At 41.4% G+C, this 22,677-nt stretch overlaps 1 protein-coding gene across 3 annotated transcripts in view; it reads right to left on the bottom strand.

The window, feature by feature from the left end:
• Positions 1–22,677, bottom strand: part of PSEN1 (presenilin 1) — a 46,238-nt gene that overhangs the window by 13,390 nt on the left and 10,171 nt on the right. For all 3 annotated transcript variants that reach the window (XM_015420087.1, XM_015420089.1, XM_015420088.1), the window contains exons 3-8: positions 18,680–18,918; positions 17,387–17,528; positions 12,578–12,645; positions 7,324–7,544; positions 4,695–4,793; positions 1,120–1,206 (exon numbers count right to left, since the gene is read on the bottom strand). In XM_015420087.1, the coding sequence (XP_015275573.1) occupies positions 1,120–1,206; positions 4,695–4,793; positions 7,324–7,544; positions 12,578–12,645; positions 17,387–17,528; positions 18,680–18,918 (856 nt within the window). The remainder of the gene's footprint in view (positions 1–1,119; positions 1,207–4,694; positions 4,794–7,323; positions 7,545–12,577; positions 12,646–17,386; positions 17,529–18,679; positions 18,919–22,677) is intronic.

Here is a 22,677-nt window from a genome sequence, read left to right on the forward strand (position 1 = left end):
AGGTCTCCAGGTCCATTCATCACGCCAGCAGGGGGATTGGAGGGCCATTCCAGGAGTGGGCGGGGATGTCGCACGACGTGCATACATCACCCAAAAGTGACATAGGGATGCTGGTGACGTGGGAGCAAAGCTCTATAGTAAAACCCTCATAAACCATACTTTTGTCCAAAAACCAGTGTGTCAAACAAACAAACAAACCCCACTTCACTGACACGCCTATGTCACTTCTGGGTGATGTCAGCATGTTGTCCATGACGTTGCTATGGGGGAGGGGATTTCTTTCCACCGGCCAGCTGCCAAATGCAGGCCCTCCCCAACATCTTTCCCCAAATCTCCAGGGATTGCCCAACACAGAGTTCGCAACCATAAGGGGTGAGGAGGGCTGGTTTGGCCCTGAGCTCTGCTGACGAGGGGTATGGTCATGGCCAGTGTTAAAATATCTCTAGTACTTGGCATTACGTTTTATGATACATATGGCCTGGCCTGACAAAGTGACATTTATGTCAGATCTGGCCCTTGTAACAAATGAGTTCAACACCTCTGTTCTACGTGGCTTGATTTGACTTAGAATGCATTCAAATCTGTTTAAGGGGTGATAAATGTTATTCCTTCTTGATCTAAATCGAATTAAACTTCTTATCTGAAGGTACTGAAAAAGAGGCAAAGGGATTTCATCAGCTTCATGTTGAAATTCTTCATAGGATTTGATGGTTTAGTTTTTAAGAAAATCATAACACCCCCTTTTTAAAAACTGACTGTAGGCACATTGTAAATATCCCATGTATACCTTCTTTAAACATTTTTCATGTTTAAAGTTTAAGTGTATTTCTTGTATACATATTATGTCATAACTTTGCTTATATAATATCTATTCACTCTGCGTCTTTTCAAGGGGCTATTACGTCCTTTTATATTACCTAAGAATAACCTGATTTTACTGTATTTATTGTTCTTGATTTGTTTTATTGTTATTTTTATTGACTGGTTCTGTTGAAAGCTGTACAACCACTAGGTGAGGTGGGTATAAATGTTTTAGATAAATATAAATAAATAGCCTGGAAGATGTTCATATAATCCTTGTGAAGTCAGCTGAGAGGGGGAAAAAAGATAAATCCTTACCTTGTTTATCATACGTGGATCTTTTGGGAGCTGTTTTTTGGGCTTCAGGGTCTTCCTCAGCCATGTTCACCAGCCATACCATTGTTGCTGGGGGGGAAGATCAAGGCCTGCTTAACTATTGCATTGTTAAAAGTAACATTCATGCTATTTTTCTGCCACATGCTGTTTTTTACAGAATAGTAGGATTGTAGTATTTTTTGCAAAGTTTATTGTGCTACAACACAGCTGCATTCAGATGTTATGAACAAACGCTACTAAATGCTTATTATTCAGCACGAATGAAGACAGTTGATACTACATTACAGCAGCTGGGGCTTATGTTAGAAGAAATTCTCCAGGTGGGTAAGGCAAAGGCCCTCTCTATTGTCAAGTGTCATCTTACTAAGCTTGATTATGACAGCACAGTAATTCGTGCTCATTGAATTTGTTTAACCCAATTCTTTAGTATTTTACCACCTCGGTTCTTGCTTTCCTACATGAGACATTTAATGGTTCCTTATTATGCTAGCCTTGGGAGGAAAGCGATGGCAAACCAAGACAGCATAATAAAAAGTAGAGACCTCACCCTGCCAACAAAAGTCTGTATGGTCAAAGCAGTGGTATTCCCAGTAGTAATGTCTGGCAGCGAAAGCTGGACCCTAAGGAAGGCCGAGCGACAAAGAATAGATGCTTTCAAATTATGATGCTGGAGGAGACTCTTGAGTGTCCCTTCAACAGCAAGATGATCAAATCAGTCAATCCTAAAAGAAATCAACCCTGACTGTTCCCTGGAAGGCCAGATACTGAAGCTGAAGCTCAAATACTTTGGCCACCAAATGAGAAGGGAGCACTCACTGGAAAAGACCCTGATGCTGGGAAAGACTGAAGGTCAAAGAAGAAGGGGACAGCAAAGGATGAGATGGTTAGGCAGTGTTATCAATGCAACTAACATGAAATTAAGCAAACTCCAGAGGACAGCAGAAGACAGGCGGGCCTGGCGTGATATGGTCCATGGGGTTGCAAAGAGTCGGACTCAACTGTGTGACTGAACAACAACAAACATTATGCTAGGGCATTTGCTCTAGCTTGTCATAACACTAACCCTTCTGAAGTATTGCATGGGAGATTTTGCAATATTCCATATTCAGATTGTCTTTGTCCTTGTGGCCTGGGTAACACTGGCTGCGGTCACACGGAGCATTAGCCACGCTAGAGCGACGGAAGACAGGCGGAGTTTCCGGGCGCGATCTCACCGGCACATCTGGGAAGCGTAGCACTTCCGTGGCTCAACTGAGGCTTCCCACCGAAAACACGCAGCAAAAAACTAGTACCTCGGAGGTACTAGTTTCCGGAAACTGCGGGGCAAGGGCAGGCGTCTGATCGCGTTTCCGGAGGCATCTGGCGCCCGCCCATGTCCCCTTGCGAAAAAGGTTTTTTTCCCCCCACGTCTCCGTGGATGCGCACAAGCACCCAACGGAGCATGCGCAGTCATGGTGTACACACAAAAAAACCCCATCCAGTTTGCCGCACCGCGCGCTTCTTTTTTGCGCGCGGGATTGTCTTGCGATCAGCACCTCTCCCTTCCCACGGTACCTCAACGGGAGGTCTGATCTCTTTACCACGCGTTAGTTTGCCCTGGGGCAAACTGCTATGCTCCCCCCCCCCGCAGTTTCCTGCCCGTGTGACCGGGGCCATTGATACTTTATCTCATAAAATACTGGAATGTTCCAGTTTTTAGGAACTGATGGTTTTTACCTCTTTTACCATGTTTATTATTCAATAATTTTCAAAGGGATGTTATTCCCTATCTGATGGTAGAGAGTGATCTGCTTAAAAACTTATCAGTGGCTAAATTCTTGTCTATCATATTTTCCTTAGAAACTAATTTAGTACTCTTTTAGTCATTGCTCAAGAATTACTGATCAGAGAAGCTCTGAAAAGGAAAGCCAGGAAGTTCATGAAGTGGACATTGAAAACTTCCTGGTCTGAAAGAAAGTGCAGTTTATGGTGCTCCAGTTGCACAAACTATAGTTTATTTCTAGAATACTGATGTGTAGGAAAGAAAAAAGCAACAAATTGTTAAAGTGCCTGAATTCAGGCATGATGACAAATTGCAGTTTCTTTTGAAACAGAAAATCTAGGCTCTGCGTACAAGGGGAAGAGAAGAAGGAGGGTGCACATTAAGCCAGAAGACTTCCTGGCTCATTTTCCTCATAAACAAACCAAGGTGTACTTCCATCTATATAAACAAAATGATGTATCTAATCAAAGAGCTTACAGTGCACTAATCCAAAGTGTATAAAAGTGGGAGAAAATTATTTCCTTTGCTTGTCAGCTGCCAGTCATCATTCAATAAGAGGCTATCCCTACTGAAATTTTGACATTCTAGTTACGAAGCAAAACTGCCTGTTCCACAAAATAGTAATGGAATTACATAACCAGCAGACTTCATAGGAATTAGCAGGTGTGACAATGTGTGAGCGTGCACTGGTGTAGCAGTTAGAAGATCCCATCCTTAAAAGAATTTCAGCAGGTTACACAGGTATCAATAGGTACAGGTTTCCTTAAATCACACACACACAAAAAACCCAACACTTTTCAATCTCCAGTGGTTAAAGCATTTGATAGAAATGTTGTAAAATGGCCAGATATTTTCTGTCTCCAGTCCACTGTACTGGGAAAAGAGGAGGTAAGTAAATTAATGAAGGTAGAATTGGAAACCAACTTCCATCAAGAGGATCTTGCAGAAGACACAGGGTTGGGCCATGACTCCATGGTAGAGCATCTGCTTTCCATGCTTTCTAAGGTTCCAAATTCAATCCCCAGCACCTCCAGTTAAAAGGGTTGAGTAGTAGGTGATATGAAAGATCTACTGCCAGTCAGGGTAGGCAGTACTGACCACTACAAGATACAGGCAGCTGGATTTTTAATTTTTTTTGCCACCTTCCTGTCCTTTCTCTAGTTTTCTGGACTCCAAGGAAAAGAAGTCATAGGATGGTATGCTTTGGAAGGAAGGGGGAGAAATCACTCCACCATCCCACTTGCATATGCTCCTGCTTCCTTTGCAGGAGAGTGTGTATGTGTATGTGTGTGTGTGGGGGGGAGAGATTTATGCCCATACAGCTCCTCAAATCACTTTCCACACATTCCTTGATGGTCCTCTGATTTTTTACAGCAATTTCTGGGGAGGTGCAGGAGCTAGAGAAAGAAGAGATAGGTGGTAAATCCTCTTCCATAAGCTTTACTCTGCTTTTAAAAGAGTTTGGATCCAACCCAAAGAGATGTGCTTTTGTAACTGATCTATCACTTTAATCGAACCAAAACTACTCACCATTTTTCTCCTTACATTTTCACAATATTACATAGCACAGTCTTAAAAGCACAAAACGTTCTTTTTATCTTGGGACATCTTAAACAGAACATAGTTCAAAATTTTGAGCCAACAATAAACAAAGACCTGAGGCCCAAGGAAATGAAAACAATGACCCACAGCTGTTCAACTAGCCTCATGTACTTCAGTAGAAAATCAGCTGGTTTAGTAACATTTTCTTTCAGTTTAAAAACAGGCATCAGATTACAAATCTCTATATACTTACATGAGTAAATGAGTGCTGGGAACAACGTTTCATTTCTTTCCTGAGCTGTTTCAACCAGCATACGAAGAGGTCCTTTAGGACTCAAGACTGCAATCAGATCTGGAAGACAGACATTGTGATGTGGGGTTAAGAGAAAAATTAAAAACCCGAACTTCGACAACATGGTTTCTTATAAACATATATGGCATTCTGAACACTAGACATACCACCCTTGTGATGCTGGGTTTCTGCTATGCAGAGCTAAAATGGCTAAAACATTTTGGTTTGCAGTTTTGGTTGCACATAACAATCAAGCACCACTTAACAGTAATAAACCCACACGGATTAGAAACCGTATGAAACCCATATAGCTTAGAAAGCCTAGCATTCTTCTTTAAAATAATTTTAAAAAAATGGGGGGGGGGGGGCTGCCAGCTTCTAGTCAGGAAAATTCTGTGCGGTGCTGGCTGTCAGGCTGGGATCAGTTGTTGCAATGGGGACACTTCACTGTATCTCCCAACTCACACCACTTCCTCTTTCTCTCCTCCTGGCAAACCTCCATATCCTCAACACTTTCCTCTCTCTTCTTCTCAAACACCAGCAAACCAACCTTTTATCTGCCCTCCATCTTAATTTACTTCATATATACCCTTCCTTTCTCCCCATTGGGGACCCAAAGCAGCTTACATCATTTCTCTCTGCTCCATTTTATCCTAGTCTGAGCTCTAACCACTACACAACACTGACTTTTGTGTGTAGCTGCTGCAGTAGCAAGCAGCCAGCATGTAAGTCAGGTAGCATGAAGTTGCCCACATGATGAATTTTGAACTTCCACAAACTTTTAGAGCAGTTCATGGATGGAGGAGAAAGCCGAGGTTTCTGTTCCTTGTGAAAGTCACAAAAAGAGCTGAGCAGCAGGGAGACAATTCCCACCGCTCAGCTATTTTGCACTGTGTTCTGCAGTCCCTTTAAACAGACTGTCTTCTGCAGTCTGTAGAAGACAGCCCAAAAATGCTGCACAGTGGGGAGCAAGCTGCTCCGTGCCACTCAGCTGTTTTTCAGGCTTTCTGCAAACTCTGTTTAAAGGGGCTGTGATCCTTTTCAATGGGGTTTGCAGGGCCATGAACAGCACAAAGCAGTTCGGTTCGTGAACGAGCCTCCCAGTTCGGTTTGTGGTTCAACCATGAACCAAACTACATTCCCCCTGTTTGTGCCCATCCCTGTTGCTGGTGGTCCTGGCCCTGTTCAGTTCTCCCTTAAAGGCCAAACCAGTCCTTGAAAGGACCTGGCTCCTTCCACTGCCTTTTACTGACAGACACCAAGGCTTGAAGGCCGGCAATACTGTTGTGGCTGCAACTAAGCACATTTGTTTCTTAAAGCCGCAGGTGCTGCCTCTACTATTTTGGAGGTTTTTATCCCCACCAATGTATTTTTTAAAGATTTCATATTTTTCAGCAAACCTGGGGCCTCTTCAGGTTTGTAGAAATATCTGAAATATGAAAGTAAGCAAACTCCAGAAGATGATGGAAGTCAGGAGGGCCTGGCGTGATGTGGTCCATGGGACCACGAAGAGTTGGACTCAACTGTGTGACTGAACAACAACAACAATAATTATCTGTCTTGTTTGTTAATGGTTCCAGTCTCTGGACATATTTGGGCATATTGAGATTGTCAGTGCGGACTACTGCAAATCTGATCCCCTACTACATGTACAGTTTCAACATCTGCAAAGAATGAAAAGGAACTCCAAGAATTTTGTTTAACAAAACCCTTATAAACATAACACGTTGCACAACTGTTACTCTGCAGCAATCACATGTCATACTGAACCCAGGTTCAAAGAAGAAACAAAGCAGTCCTCGAGCCTCAAGAGGGAGGGTGTTGCACAGGCAAGGTGCCACCACAGAAAATACCCTGTCTCTAGTCTTCACCTGCCTTACTTCTGAAGCCAGGGAGCACAGAAAGCAGCTTTGAGAGGCAGATCTTAATGGCAGGCTGCATCGTATGGGAGGAGATGGACCTATAGGTACCCCGGGCTCAAGCTGTTAGGACTTTAAAGGTAAGACCCATCACTGTTTTGTGACCAGAAACAGATGGATAACCAGTGCAGATCTTGCAGTGCAGAGGTGATACAAGCCTTGTAATGCATTTTGAACTAGCTGAAGTTTCTGAACCATTTTCAAAGGCAGCCACATGTAGAGTGCATTACTGTAATCTAACTTGAATGTGATCAGCGCATACATCATCATGGCCAGATTATACTTTTCAAGGACTGCTTATGGACTGCAATAACTCCCAAGAGACCCAAAACAAAGACAGGTTCTGTTTCATTTTTCCCAGTTTTCTTTGAAGGTTGGATATAAGGAATGACATGTACTTCTGGCCAATAGCATCTATTTCAGCACAAAAAAAAACCTTAAAGAAATGAGGGAAATAAAAGCGACAATGTTGTGAAAATAAATCACTCTGTTCTTATCATGGAAAGATCTACAGAAGCATTATTATGATACACAGACTTATAATATGACATCTCAAATTCCAGATCCATGCAAGTAAAACTCTCCTGTTCTTGATTTTAATTTCTTGGGATATGAACAAATGTAATGGAAAAGTAGAATATGAAGCACAATTTTTGGCTCCAAGATCTTACCGTACACTGAAATTACTGCCAAGATGAGCCAGGCAGTCCATTCAGGAAGATATTTGATGAAGACCAGAGCCATTAGAGCACTTATCATAATGAGATAGGCTTGCTGGAGCCGGAGGGGACCTTTCCAGTGAATGCAGATCATTCCTACTACACCAAAGTTCCAGATCGTGAGAGCGAGGGTAATGTAGTCCATGGCAAGATTGTAGGTCTTAAAAACCTCCCTGGGAAACACAAAAAATTACTACTGCATCAGAGGGAAAAGAAACCAAAATGGCACAAATAATCAGACAAGTTAATTTTGCTCTTTTTGTGTGTGCCAGTCTCAAGATTAACTCTTAGTCTTTAAACTAGATTACAATTTACAGGGGAAAAGATCAGTTTTGAAGAAATAAGAAACTACATCTTATGTTTTGATTTACTATTGAAGTTCTGTGTAGCACATTTTTTTGTCACCCTTTTGCCTCTTAATCTCCATAATTGAAAGATAACCAGGATATCAATAAATCTAATTCTCCACATAGCCAAATCTGTGGAGACTTACAGTCAGAGACTTCAGCTATGAACAGAAAACACAGATATTTCTACAAACCTAAAAAATGCCCAGGTTTGCAGAAAAAACTGAAATCTTAAAAATCCAGAACTTCAAAAACAAAGAATCTTAAAAAGAATACCCTCTCAATAATAGAAGCAGCACCTGCAGCTTTAAGAAACTAATGCTCTCATTGGCCATTGTTAAACAACCACACAGCCTTCAAGTCTTGCTTTCTGTCAGTCAAAGGTAGGGCCCTTTCTAGGATTGTTTTGGCCTTTGAGGGAGGGCTTATTGAGGCTGAACTGGTAGCAGCCACTGGGCAACTTGATATGCCACTTGCATGACTCACCCAGGCCTTGCTACTTGCTACTTTCAACAGCAGCCATGAAAGCCAGTGTGGTGTAGTGGTTAGATTCAGACTAGGATCTGGGAGACACAGGTTTGAATTGCCATTTTGCTGTGGAAGCTCACTGGATGATCTTTGGCCAGTCACTCTCTTTTAGCCTACCTTACCTCACAGGAGCAGAGGAAAATGATGTAAGTTGCTTTAGGTCCCCACTGTGGAGACAAGTGTAGTGAAGAAGGTACAGGAGGAAATGAGGTGGCCCCCACAAATCTTTGGAGGTTCATCTCTGTGCAACTGGGCCTGGCCTAGCAGGCTGCACCATGCAACTGAGCCATACTTCTCTAAGTTAAAAGCTACAGGGGGAGGGAAGGAGGGAAAGCTGAAGACAGGGGAGCAGATGAAGATAGGATGACCGGAGGGAGAGAGGGAGGGAAAGAAGGAGAGAAGAAAGCAAGAACAGGCTATGGTGGCTGCCAGGGAAGTAAAAGAGGACATGGGGGGGGGGGGAGATGAACCTTTGCAGGTCTCCTGCTTATAAATACATAATGGTAAGACAAGTCCAAAAATGCCAGTATCAGTTCTTCCCCATAACGAAACACCATTTATATAAACAACTTCTTAAGAACATTAGAGAAGCCATGTTGGATCAGGCCAACGGCCCATCCAGTCCAATGCTCTGTGTCACACAGTGGCCAAAAAACAGGTGCCATCAGGAGGTCCACCAGCGGGGTCAGACCTCTAGAAGCCCTCCCACTTTTGCCTCCCAAGCACCAAGAATACAAAGCATCCCTGTTCCAGTCATAGTATTCCATCTATACCTTGTGGCTAATAGTCACTGATGGATCTCTGCTTCATATGTTTAACTAATCTCTTGAAGTTATGCTTGTAGCCACCACCACTTCCTGTGGTAGTGAATTCCATGTGTTAATTACTGTTTGGGTGAAGAAGTACTTCCTTATAACCATTCTAAGCCTACTATTCATTAATTTCATTGAGTGCCCATGAGTTCTTGTATTGTGAGAAAGAGAGAAAAATACTTTTCTTTACCTTATCTCATGTATAATTTTGTAAACCTCTATCATGTCACCCCTCAGTCGTCATTTCTCAAAGTAAAGAGCCCTAACCTCTTTAACTTTTCTTCACAGGGAAGATGTTCCATCCACTTAATCAATTTAGTTTCCCTTTTCTGCACTTTTTCCAATGCTATATCTTTTTTGAAGTATGGTGACCAGAACTGTACACAGTAATCCAAATGATGCCGCATTATCAGATTTATACAGGGGCATTATGCTACTGACTGATTTGTTTTCAATCCCCCTTCCTAATAATCCCAATATTTCATTGGCCTTTTTATTGCCATCTCACACTGAGTCAACATTTTCAGTGAGTTATCTACCATGACTCCAAGATCTCCCTCCTGGTCAGTCTCCACCAGCTTGGACCCCATCAACATATATTTATAGTTAGGATTTTTGGCTCTAATGTGCATTAGTTTGTACTTGTCCACGCTGAACCTCATTTGCCACACTGATCACACTGATGCCCACTCGCCCAGTCTCGACAGATCCCTCTGGAGTGCCTCACAATTCTCCCTGGTTCTCATAATCTTGAACAACTTAGTGTCATCAACAAATTTAGGCACTTCACTGCTTACTCCTAACTCCAAGTCATTAAAATGAGCAAGTTAAAAAGCACCAGACCTAGTATCGAGCCCTGTGGTACCCCATTGCTTACCACTTTCCACTGTGAAAACTGCCCATTTATACGCACTCTGTTTCCTGTTAATTAACCAGTTTTTAATCTTGCCTTTGAAGAACTTCTGATTACTTAAGAACAATTTGATGCGATGTAACTGCTTCAGTCACAAAATACATACAAAATTAGATATTGGTGTGAAACCCACAGAGTCAACTAGAATAAATAAAGTACTAATGAAAAAGTAGAATATTTTTTAAACGGAGCATCAACATAGAGGGCTTGGTAGCATCCTACAAATCTTTAAAGGGTTTCTTTTAAAACACTTTTTGTAGAAGGGGAGGCCATTTAAATGATTCAACATGCAATAGTGATAGAACTAAGCACTGACTTCAATGGACAAAGAAGGATAAAGCTCTGCTTAGGACAGCATTACAAGTTTTCACTTTGAAGAGCCAGTTTGGTGTAGTGGTTAAGTGTGCGGACTCTAATCTGGGAGAACCGGGTTTGATTCCCCACTCCTCCACTTGCACCTGCTGGATGACCCTGGGAAAGCCACAGTTCTGACACAGCTGTCCTTGAAAAAGAACAGTTTCTGTCAGAGCTCTCTCAGCCCTACCTACCTCACAGGGTGTCTGTTGTGGGGAGGGGAAGGGAAAGGAGTTTGTAAGCCGCTCTGAGACTCCTTTGGGTAGTAAAGGGCGGGGTATAAATCCAATCTCTTCTCCTCCTCTTCTTCTTCTTTGTGGACAGCAACTGCCCAAACCAATCTGCAGTTCTATACCTCTTCTCTCTTCTAATTGTTGAGGCATAAGTAAAGGCTTCTGTTGCAACATCCCAGGTAAGGCAAGCAAACCGTAACCTTCACTTCCCCTAAAAGAGGGGGAAATTCTACTTCCTTATGGCTTTTAAGTAGGGCAAAGAATCTTGGGCCAAGGAATTAGGTTGATTTGCAAAGGGCTTATGTACCTCACCTTCTCTTTGGCCATAAAAACCTCACCCACGCTTTGGAAGTGCTTCTTCTGTATGCCAAAACCTGCTATGGCTTCAGCACAGGGGCCAAAGCCTGCTACTGTTGTTAGAGCAACAGGGCAATATGTTTTTGTGCTGGACTCTTGACTGTACAGCATTGAAAAGCATCACACTCTTAGTCTTGCTTTCCCCCCAGAAACTGGAGCTCAAGCCATACTTATAAAACGGCTTCATTTCTCTGAAACTCAGTGCCCACTAAACCCATGCTGCTCTTTTTTAAAGCAATGCAAGACCTTAAACAAAACAACATGCTACTGGGTAGCTCTCTCTCACTCTCATAGCTATTTATTATATGCTCACAAACATGCAAACAGCCTTTACTAAATAGCACACAAACCTTGGCAATGTCTGTAACAATTCTTATTTAATTCATTTATACCCCACTTTTCTCCTCAATGGGGACCCAAAATGGTTTACATCATTCTCCTTATAATGATTCCTTGTTTTGATGTGTGTTCCTTTAAATGTTAGTTTGACTGCAGTAATGGAAGGAAGGCGATAGGGGGAGATGAGTGTGCTGTGACTGGCTGATGACTGAGTGTGGGAGCAGATGTTCTGAGAGGAATCTATGTGTGTGCGTTTTAAGAGTGTTCTGTGTATGTGTCTTTGGAGAGTGAAGGGTGGAAAAGCTTTAAAGAGAGTCTGTGGAACTCTGAAAGTTTTGTGAGAGAGTCTATATGGAAAAGAAACAAGCTGCATCTAAACTGTGTGATTAGACCAATGTTTTATCTTGTGTGAAAAAGTCAAAGAGTTTAGCCGGGTTGGCTACATATTTGAGAAAAAGAAGCCTGTCAGAGTGGAATTTTAGTGTCTAAGAGACTGTGTGTGACACCAAGCTGGCTAGTTATATTTTACAAGTTCCTTTTTCCAGAAACCTATTTTGTTCTTATTTCAATAAATCCATTTTTGTTTAAATATATCCCAGAAATCAGTGTAGTACTTCCTCAGGGCCACATAGTCCTCTGAAGTGCCCAGACCCTGGGTCACTCTACCAAAGGGGGATTTGGAATTTTTAATTCCTGGTGGCAGCAGAAACTACCAAGTTTATATACACAAAGTGTGAATTAAAGGTAAAACCATTTCTCCTATAAGGAAGCACATCACAGAGTATGATTTAAAGAAAAACACAGTCCCCCCCAATAGGAAGGACACCACCTCCATTTTTATCCCTGCAAGCACCCTGTGAGTTAGGTTAGGCTGAGAGTGTGTGTCTGGCCCAAGGTCACCCAGTGAGCTTCCATGAGTGGGGATTTGAACCTGGGTCTCCCAGATACTCGTCAGGCACTCTTAATCACTACACCACACCATTCTCCAACAATCTCTCAGACTTGATCCTTGCTAAGAAGTACAATTTTCTGCAGATAAGACTCTGGGAACTGGTTATCCATAAGTTGCAATGAAAAGAATGGAAACCCAAACCTTTACAATGGGATTGCAGTTAATAGCCAACAGGATAGGATGGATTTGTGAGGCAACATGAGGGGAAGAAACGTCTATAACAAACATCCAAGAAGTGGAAACAAAACTCTTTATTCTTGACGCATTTTGAGCTTTGTTCTTTTTAAAGGGGTGTAGATGTTACAATCCAATGAAGACATATCAATTACTGACTGAGACAGCCCTAAAATATTTTGGGGTGATAAACTTACCCTAAGTAAATGAATGAAAAAAAGAAAAGCAGAAAAAGCGAAGAAACGATGAGCCATCCATGGATCACCTGAAACACAAAAACAATGGCAAAGATTTCAGATCTGGGATTAAAACATTATCACATTTCAAAAGTGACTATTTGAAAACAAATGGATGTCACATGAAAAATATATAGGTATATAAAAACCTATAGTTATGTTTAACTTACAGCAACACATGCACTGGGCCTTTCCTGGTCCCCCCCCCGCCAATGCTATTCCAGCAGGAAGCACTTGAGTAAAAGAGGTAGACTTCCCTCAGTATACGCATAGAAAGAAAGCATATTATAGTTCAAATATGTCAGGACTTATTTACATCCACAGGTAGTACTATTACAGGCTGTATTTATGATTTTCTATAGTTTATTGTGTATACAGCTCCTCATAAGCAGGAATTCCAGAATATTAATTGCATCTAAAATGATCAGAATGGTAAAAATCAAAGCGGCTTGAACTCCCAAAAGATCTTTCCAAACTGGATGAGTGGACAATAATATGACAAATGAAGTTCAATGTAGGTAAGTGCTAGGTGATACAATTGTGACACAAAGTTTCATAAATATTTACTCATTGTTCTAGAAAACATGCAGGATTCAAACAACCATGACATCCTCCTTCTCCCTTCTGCTGTTGCCCATTGTGCTCCCTCAAAAGCTATTCCTAAAGGTAGGGGAACACTCACAAGCATGTGGATTCAGTGGGATTCCTCCCCTTCTACAACTGGAAATTGCTTTCCACTCACACAACGGGATTCTTGATTCTTATGGTGACATTTATATTCCTCCTGAGCTGCATATTCCCTTCAATCATTAAAGTGTGATTTAATTAGATGACATTACAATTTAATTTATATGAATTGCTCCAAACATGGAACACTGAAAAGTACTGGATCAGGGGTGTCTAACTCATTTGTTATGGAGGGCCGGGTTTGATATAAATTGGACTTTGTCGGGACAGGCCATGTGTGTCATAAAATATAATGCCAGGTAGCTGAGATATAAACTTTATAAAGGACACAAAGATATTTTTTAACTTAAAATAAAAACATGCTTGAAACATTAGCATTCTTGAAATATTTTGTTTATTTAACAGCCTCTGATAACTGACACTTCTTGCTCTGAATTATTGCATCAAAATGTCTGTGCTGTAGCAATCTGGGAGGGGAAGAAGCCTCAGCCCAGTGCAGGGAGCAGATGCTTGCCTATCTATCTCTCCTGAGCGATTGAGAGAGTCTGGGAAAGCAAGCTATGACGCAGCAGCAGAGGAAGAAGCAGGAGGCAGCCAGTCCCTTGTGGGCCTGATAGAAGCCCTCTGGGGGCCTGAACTGGCCCCCGGGCCACATGTTTGATACCCCGGTACTGGATAATAAGATGTGCAGATAAAAAGCAATGCCATTTTGTAGGAAATCACTGTCTTCAAGTGGCCATTTTACATTTGAGAATTCCTCACAATGACAAAGAAACACAAGGTCACTGCTCAAAACACCCCATACAAGATATCCTTTAGTGCGGGGGTGTTAAACATGTGGCCCAGGGGCCAGATGAGGCCCCTGGAGGGCTTCTATCAGGCCCACAGTGGAACTGGCTATCTTCTGCTTTTTCTTCCAATTCTACTGCTGCTGCGTCATTGTAAGTTTGCAACTTACAGATACACACCTGAACAGCATACTCAAGATTGCAACAGCACAGACATTTTGATGTAATAATTCAGAGCAAGAGGTGTCAGTTATCAGACACTGTTAAATAAACAAAATATTGCAAGAGTGCTAATGTTTTAAGCATGTTTTTATTTTAAGTAAAAAAAAAAACCTTTGTGTTTGTGTCCTTTATAGTTTATATCTCTGCTACCTAGCATTACATTTTATGACACACATGGCCCAGCCCAACAAGGTTTCATTTATGTCAGATCCAGCCCTCATAACAAATGAGTTCGACACCCTTGCTTTAGTGTGTCTATCTAGAAGACAAAGCACCATCCTCAGAAGAAACCAAACATCAGATAATCAATATGTAATGAAAGAAAGCACATGGCTTTGGGCCTTCAGAGCAAAATATTCACAGTACAAATACATAATAAAAATGTAAATTCTAGTTCATTAGAAAATAACATGAACTCTTTTTGTATGCACTCAAACTATAAGATAAAAAACTGGAGACGTGGTCATTTATTATGCCTACTTTGGCTCTGTTTTCTCTCCTGTTACTGAAAACGAAACTACAGCAGGCTTTGATGGGCCATTTTACATAAGAAAGCATTCAGCTAAAAAAACACAACCACACCCTTATCAAGCAGGTTTATTTATGTACCCTGCAACACTTTACACACTAAATTATTATCCATTACCTGCCTTTTGTTAGATCTACATTTCACAATATGCTTCACATAAAAGACTGAAATTAGTCAACATTCTTTATAATGTACTTCACAACAGCACGTCAAGGCAAGTCTCAAGAGTTTTGATTAAAACACTCATGTCTCACTTGACAACTGCACTAGTATAATTGATTTGTTGCTACAGACTTCAGTTCTGCCTGATAAAACTTGAATAAAACTCTACTGCCAAGATTTGCAAAACATAGAGTAATCGGGTATTTTAGTTCCAGCAGGAAAACAGACCTTGGTTACACAGAGTGACAAAAGACAGGGAGGAAAAAACCCTCCCATATTTATCAAAAGGCAGAAACTGAAAGGTTGTAACTAGGGAGGGCATGAACCTTGTCACGAACCTAATTTCGTAACGAACATCACTGGCTCATTGTTCGCAAACTGGAGGTTCATGCCCATCCCTATTCATGACCCGCCCACAACCATCCAAGTGGCTTCAGAGATTTGTGGGGTTCATGGTGGGAAGTGAGGGAGCCAGAGGAATAGCTGAAATGGCTTGCATTCATTTCAGCTATCCTTTTCACTCCGCCCCCCACTTCCAAGCGTTCCTTTTAAATGGCTTTTGCAAGCTGTCCATGATTGAAGTCCAAGCGGCGAGTTCACCCGGAAGTGGTGAACTCGCCACTTGGACTTCACTCGTGTGCAGTTTGCAAAATCTGTTTAAAGGGAATGTTCAAAACTGGCTGTGGCTGTCCAAACCCACAATGCTCTTAGAAGGCATCACAGACCAGGTATCAACTGAAAGGCTGTGCACGTATCTGAGTACATGGTCCCTACAAAGCAAAAGGTGAACTGGTAGTGTCCCTTGTCCACCAAAAGCAGCATTTGGGGGGAAATTTGGGGCTGCAATGGGAAGGAAGTATCACTCTACTGACAATAGTACCTTACATCAACAGAAGGTTAACTGCAGCATCCAAGGATATGTTTTACATCTGTATCACACATTTCTTCCAGGCAGCACAGAAAGGCATGCACCGATTCCTATATTATCTACCAATCCAGATTCTGGCTGTGTCCATTATATCTAGACTTTGAGCAACTGTCACACATTAAAAAAGCCACATCCCTATCCTGCCATCCCCAACCTGAGAACGGTCTCTTGCTATCAGTATTGAATATGCAATAATATCATCTTATATTCTAAACAGTGAAGCATGGGCCTATCTGCAGATACTTAAATCCATGGATCAGGCCCAAATGGACTAAAAACTGATACTTCTGCAAACTTAGGGAACCCCCCCCCCAAGGTTTGGACAAAAATGGAGAATTTAACACCCCCCCCCCAAACAAAAGCATCGTCTGACACTCTCCACAAGTGCAGATACTCTCCATCACCCACCCTACCACCCAGGTGGTGAACTGCAGGCAGTTGGGGTGGGGTCATCCTCTGACCATGGTGAAGCTGCAAGAAGGCACAGAAGCCACACCCCTGTCACAGCAGCACCACTGAGAAGTCCCCAATGTTGTCCCCACCACTGAGGTGGCAAAACTGCAAGCAGGGAGGGGAGTAGTCTCCACTGCTGCTGAGGCAGAGAAGAAATCCTTGCCACTGCCACCGAGGTGGGTGGGGGAGACATCCCTGCCACCACTGAGGTGGAGAAGCCATCTCCAATGTATCCATCACCACTGATGCAGAGAAAAAGCAGGCCAGCAGGTGAGGAGTTGCTGCCTTCACTGAGGTGGTGAAGAGGCCGGGTGAGTGGCTGAGGCAGCAAAATTGCCAGGTGGAGGAGGGTGAGCTGCCAACATGGTGAAGCTGCGCGGGGGGCGGGGGCGGGAAGCTAGCTGAGAACACTGAGGTAGCAAAGCTGCTGTGCAAGCCACCACTGCTGCTGCTGAAGAGAGGGAAAATGATGGGATGTGGGCAGGCCGGGAGAGGGAGAGACAGAGATAGGATGAGGGAGACAGAAATTGAAGTGTCAGTAGACATGGCAGGGGGAGAGGAATCAAAGGTGGTAGAAAGGTATGGCTGCTCCTGCAAGTTCCTTGTTTTTACTATTAAAGACTAGCCATTTGAAATGGTTGTAACTTGCAATGTTGACAAACTGAAGAAACACCATGAACTTTCACAAATTGTGATGCAGTTCATGGAGGTCCGTGAAGAAAAAGAAAACAGGGATTCACAAAAAAACAGCTTAGGGGAAGCTCCTTGACACTCAGCCATTTTGTTTAACCCCTGCTTTCTGCCAGGGACTACCAGTAGGTGCTGTTCAGCAGAGCACAAGGCTCTCCAGGGCTTATATAGGGACAGACGGTGTTGAAGGTATGCTGGTCCAAGGCTGCGTAGCAAATATGTTATCAGAAGCATGAGGAAAGACATGCATGAAGATCTCAGCTTTTTCTTTGATGCACAATAATGTCATGGTTCAGTGAACCCCTCCTCACCTTATAGCACCTGTATTTATAAAGCACAACAAGGAGAATGGTCATGACAATTATGACACTGATCATGATAGCAGCATTCAGAATAGAATTCAGAGCTCTCTGTCCAACTGTTTCCGTTTCTTCTGTGAATGGAGTGTAGATGCTGAAACACAATACAGAAAAAAGACAAGTAAAATATGCCATACAAATGTGCTCTTAAATTCTGAGTTTTCAAATTAAATACCTTAAAGAAATATTCAACATTTTAAAAAATATACTTACACTGCAATACGAAGCAGAGTCATGCACTTCTAAGTCCACAAAAGCTAATGCACTTAGAAGAGTGTAACTCTGCTTAGTACTGCACTGTAAAAAGTCACGCTCCTTCTCAATAGTGCCTTTATGTACACACCATCTAGTGGATATGAAATGAATTAAAAAACAAGTGACTTCATTCAACATTGCAAACAAAGCAGCAAAAACAGGAAGACTGGATAAACTAGCTAACAGGATTACATTTCTTATACGTTCAAGATTCTAAAGGACTACTACAGCCTTAAGGGGGGATGCATGTGCACACACACCTCAGTTAAGAAACAAGGATCAACTAGACAGCATTAGAATACTGATAAATTATTAGGGGAACTGAGGTTTCAGACTATAAAGACAGAAAAGGTTATTCCCTGGATTTGTGTATGTATATATGCTAGGATAGGAACACATATTTTAATTAAAGAAATAAAATCAGTTCTGAGGTAACAAAACTGAGCCTTAAGGTTTATTTGGAGCATAAGACTCAAAACACAACTTTATTTACAAAATAAGAGCTGGTTATCCACAGGAAAACCATCATTGTTAATCTACATATCAAAAAGAAATATGCTGAATGTCCTTTGAATTGCCCTTTGTTTCATGGAACTTCATTAACAATCTAGCAAGACCTGACAGTGCGTGATACTGAACAGGTATTAAAAGGGGATGCGATTACAGTAGTTTTAAAATGTGCTGAAGAGCATGCTGAACCCGTACTCCACCTTCTACCAGTTGCTACTGTTCCAGCAAGGTTTACTTCTAACTTCAGTCAGAAGAACAGCAATTTGGAGGAGATGGGAGGAATGTTAGGTGTCACTTTGCCACATGAAACGGCACCCTTATTCATACCCCTGTGGAAGCCACCCATGATCTAGCACACGAGTCTCCTGCTGTCACATCTAGTTAAAACTTGAAAGATTGGTGTAATAGCAGAAAATGAAGAAGAGAACTGCAGGGTTTCAGGGCAAAAAAAAAAAAAGCAAGGAAAAAGTTGATACATACAGCTGTCCATCCTTGCGTGTATAAAAGCTGACAGACTTGATGGTTGCAACAACTACCACCATACAAAGTGTGACAGGCACAAAGAGCATAATCACATGCTTTGCCCCGTATTTCAGTGTCAGCTCTTCCTCCTCGTCATCTTGCTCCACCACTGGCCGAGTGCTGTTTTGTGGCTGCCCATTTGACTCTGAATCAGGACGATCCCTGTTCTCATGGCGCCGTCTTTCAGTGTTGTCATTCTAGAAATATTTTTGTAAAAAATAAATCCTATTTTCTTAAGTATCTACAGACCATACATGTACTCTGTGCTCTAAATTACAAAGGTGGGGTCTCACTGACTGATCTGTGCAAGCCCAATCAATGCTTGGATGGGAAACCATGGGGAACCACGAGTAGGAACAGAACACAGGGATAAAAATGAATTACAAACAGAAACAAGAGTGAAAGGAAGGAAAGATCCAGTAGCAAGAATCTAAGATAAAGAACACTTCGGGCTGCAGCAATAAAAAGAGGACATGATCACACTACAGAGAAAAAAGGAAGCAACATAAAAGATAACTGATTAATAGAAATAGAGTAGGCTACTAGGTCAGTACTGGGGGTCACAATGATAACTGTGCCAGGTTGCCCGTATTTGGGTAATTTGTCCCTGCTGATATTAGTGCTCTGAAAATGGTAAATGTCAAATTAAAGTTGATGTACCTGAATCACTTTGTTTACAATATTCCTAAGTCTACAATACTCTTGATTCTGCTATCTACAAAGGTACAAAAATTATTAAACCAATCCTTGACAGGACTTTAAATTAGTGACTGCTAAATACATGATTTATCTACCTCTTCATCACTTTCTCCATCCCATTTAAATCTGAGTCTCTGTGATGATAAAAATTAGAAACACTTATTTGAACAGGCAAAAAGATTTTTCTAAGTTTTAAACACATTTTCTAAATAAATGAATATATAAAATGAGAAAAACAAGGGATGAGATTAGAAGTTTTTTTAATCTCACTTGCAAATAAACCAGTATTAGTTGGTGAGTAGGCAAGTCACAGTACCTCATCACTCCACAAAATCCTTACTTTTATGATAAGCTTCACAGCATGCAGATCATACTTAGAATTGGCATATTATTGCTACATGTTCTCCCATTTTGCTTTTCAGACCAAAAGTTGTACTGTTGAACATTTGTGTCTGAAGTAGCATCCCATTCCCAGCCCCTAAAATGCGAGAATGTTCACATTATCATCCCAGTTTGCAGTGCCATTTTCTTTCTTATCACTACATCATTGTCTTTCAACCCATTCAGCAACTCTCAGTAAACAAGATGACATCACAAGCCACTGCTGACTATAAACGGATGTAAAAAAGGACAAATAAAATTAATTCAGAAAACGCTGCCCTTATTCTGAACAGATGAACATATCTGGTTCACTCTGATGTAAGAATAAAGACTGCCCAAAGATGATGGGTGAGGGATGCTACAGAAAATGTAATGGAGAAGTCCCTGCCCCCCTTTTTGTGTCAGCCCTGTACAAAAATACTGCAATGCTCCTTCTTGCATGCTGAAAAACACATTGTGGAGTTGAAGTGGAACAGGGGGAAAGGAGGTCACAAGGGCTAGATTAGATACCAAAACCTGCTTGTTTTTGGATTTTCACAAAATTGTCTGCGGCACTAATTTAAAATTTATTTACATTTTACAATTAGATTTTTCAGGATCTTGCTTTGATACATTTTTATTAGATATGTTGTCAGTGTAGCAGACAATTTCATGAAAATCCTAGAACAAGTGGGTTTTGGTCTCTGGTTCAAACCCTCATGACTGGTAACAAAGCAAGTTAAGATTTAGCTTGTAGTTCTCTCTTTTTTGCCTCCAATACCCGCTCCTACTCTTACGTCTGACAAGGGTGACTGTCCATTGCTGGAGGTCACTTCTCTTTCAATTAAAAATGACATGTACACTGACGATGAACTGGCAGTCATAGGTAAAAAGGACAGTAGCCATATCTATAGAAAAGGAGCAGCTAGAAGGGCAATAGCATATAAGTTTCTAAAAGGTGACAGAAATGGTCTAGAAATACGAAGCTAAATCTTCTATACCATCCTAGTGTTTCTGAACTTAACTACATATACTGTTTAGCCAAACTAATTTGTCATAAGGAACAATACCAATTAAAATGGTTTAACTAAAAAGCAGCAGAATCTATAGGACAGGGAATAAAAAGATAATACGATTTATGAGACAGCTGTACCTACGATACTAAACTGCCCATCCTGATGAAAAATTAGAAATATGGGTATCAGTTCTCTGCATTAAACTTATATCTAAAGAGACCATGAGAACATCTATTGATGGATTTTTGGACATTTATTTGAGCCTTAAGAAGACTCTTGTAAGTATATTGATACTTCATTCCAAAAGGACACTGTGTCCTACACTGAGAAGAATTTCCAACAAAATCATTTTATGTCACCATTCTTAAGTGTGGTACATATGCTGGTAGCAAACTAAACACAGACCAAACAAGAAAAATAGCCTTAGAAGAAATGGCCCCTAAATAAAAATTCAGCCCAAGAAACTGCACTCAGGACTACAGTTTACAAGAATTAGAGGAGGAGCAAGGAAACAACGATACCATCTGGAATAGCATTCTGTCTGTTACATCTGAGTAAAGGTGCATTTTGCATGACACAAGAAACTGTGTCACTTCAAACCCACCTTGTTCCAACAATTAGAAAAACAACAAATTCCTACCTGATTAGCATTACACATACAAGTGAGAGATGCTGGAAGCAAAGGTACAGATTCCTCACTTCCATCAGCCATGATGGATCTAAAGTGTTTCAATCAAACCCTTGTACTACTGGTTTATGGGTAAATATGAACTATGTATACTCAAGATGGATGAGTAATACTAAAGATAAACAGGAACCCTGGCAACTATCAAAGAAAACAGTTAATATGAAACCCAAGGCAATAGAATTGAAGGTGTGGAACAGAACTGTGTCTGGATGGAAACGTCTCCTGCTCTTTGCCAGTCTCTTAACACCCAACAGGAAATGAAGGAGGAAGTGCCAGGCAACACTATGTTGTGCAGAGCTCTGCAGATTTCCCCATCATTGGCTTCTGCACCAATGCTAACCCTTCAATTCCTTGGCACTTCTGAGAGGATCAGATTAGTTGGCTTGAGTTCTGCAGGGTTGTTAGAAAGGGGTTTTATGCGCGTGCATAATAGCAAATGGTATCCATTTGCCAAGAAATATTTAATTTATCCTCCTGTCTCCATTAGGTATCAGCTTAGCTGTCACATGCACTGCCTAGCTACCCTCCCCACACACAGCCTCAAGATAAGCATTTTAATTTTTTTTAATCAGCAAATTCAGTTTTTGTAACAAAAGCAGGGCTTAGACTATGTCTTGTTTCAATATGTGTACAATAGTGAGACAAAGGGATTTAGAAGTTCTCTGTATGTCAGAGTCTGGGTTTCCTTCTCATTCAACACTAAGCACTTGATATTATTTTTAACATACCTATTTTGACTGGATATAATACAGCACTGTTAAGCACTGTGGTGGAAAGTGCCGTCAAGTCGCAGTTGACTTACGGTGACCCTGTGGGGTTTTCATGGCAAGAGATGTTCACAGGTGGTTTGCTATTGTTTGCCTCCACGTAACAACCCTGGTATTCCTTGGAGGTCTCCCATCCAAATACTTGCCAGGGCCAACCTAGTTTCCAAGATCTGATGAAATCAGGCTAGTCTGGGCAATCTGGGTCAGGGTTACTGACTGTTACTGGAAATAACAAGACATTTTGTGCATTATTTATTTATTTAGGCATTTTTACCCCGCCCTCCCCGCAAGCGGGCTCAGGGCGGCTTACAAGGGGCATAAGCTCATCCATAAAACCAGATAAAACAGTAAAATCGTAAATAACAACAATAACAACAATAATAACAATAATAACAATAATAACAATAATAAAGTGCTTCCTATAAA

The sequence above is a fragment of the Gekko japonicus genome, unplaced genomic scaffold (assembly GCF_001447785.1).
Source record: "Gekko japonicus isolate JY-2015 unplaced genomic scaffold, Gekko_japonicus_V1.1 scaffold27, whole genome shotgun sequence".
Classification (NCBI taxonomy): Eukaryota; Metazoa; Chordata; class Lepidosauria; order Squamata; family Gekkonidae; genus Gekko; species Gekko japonicus.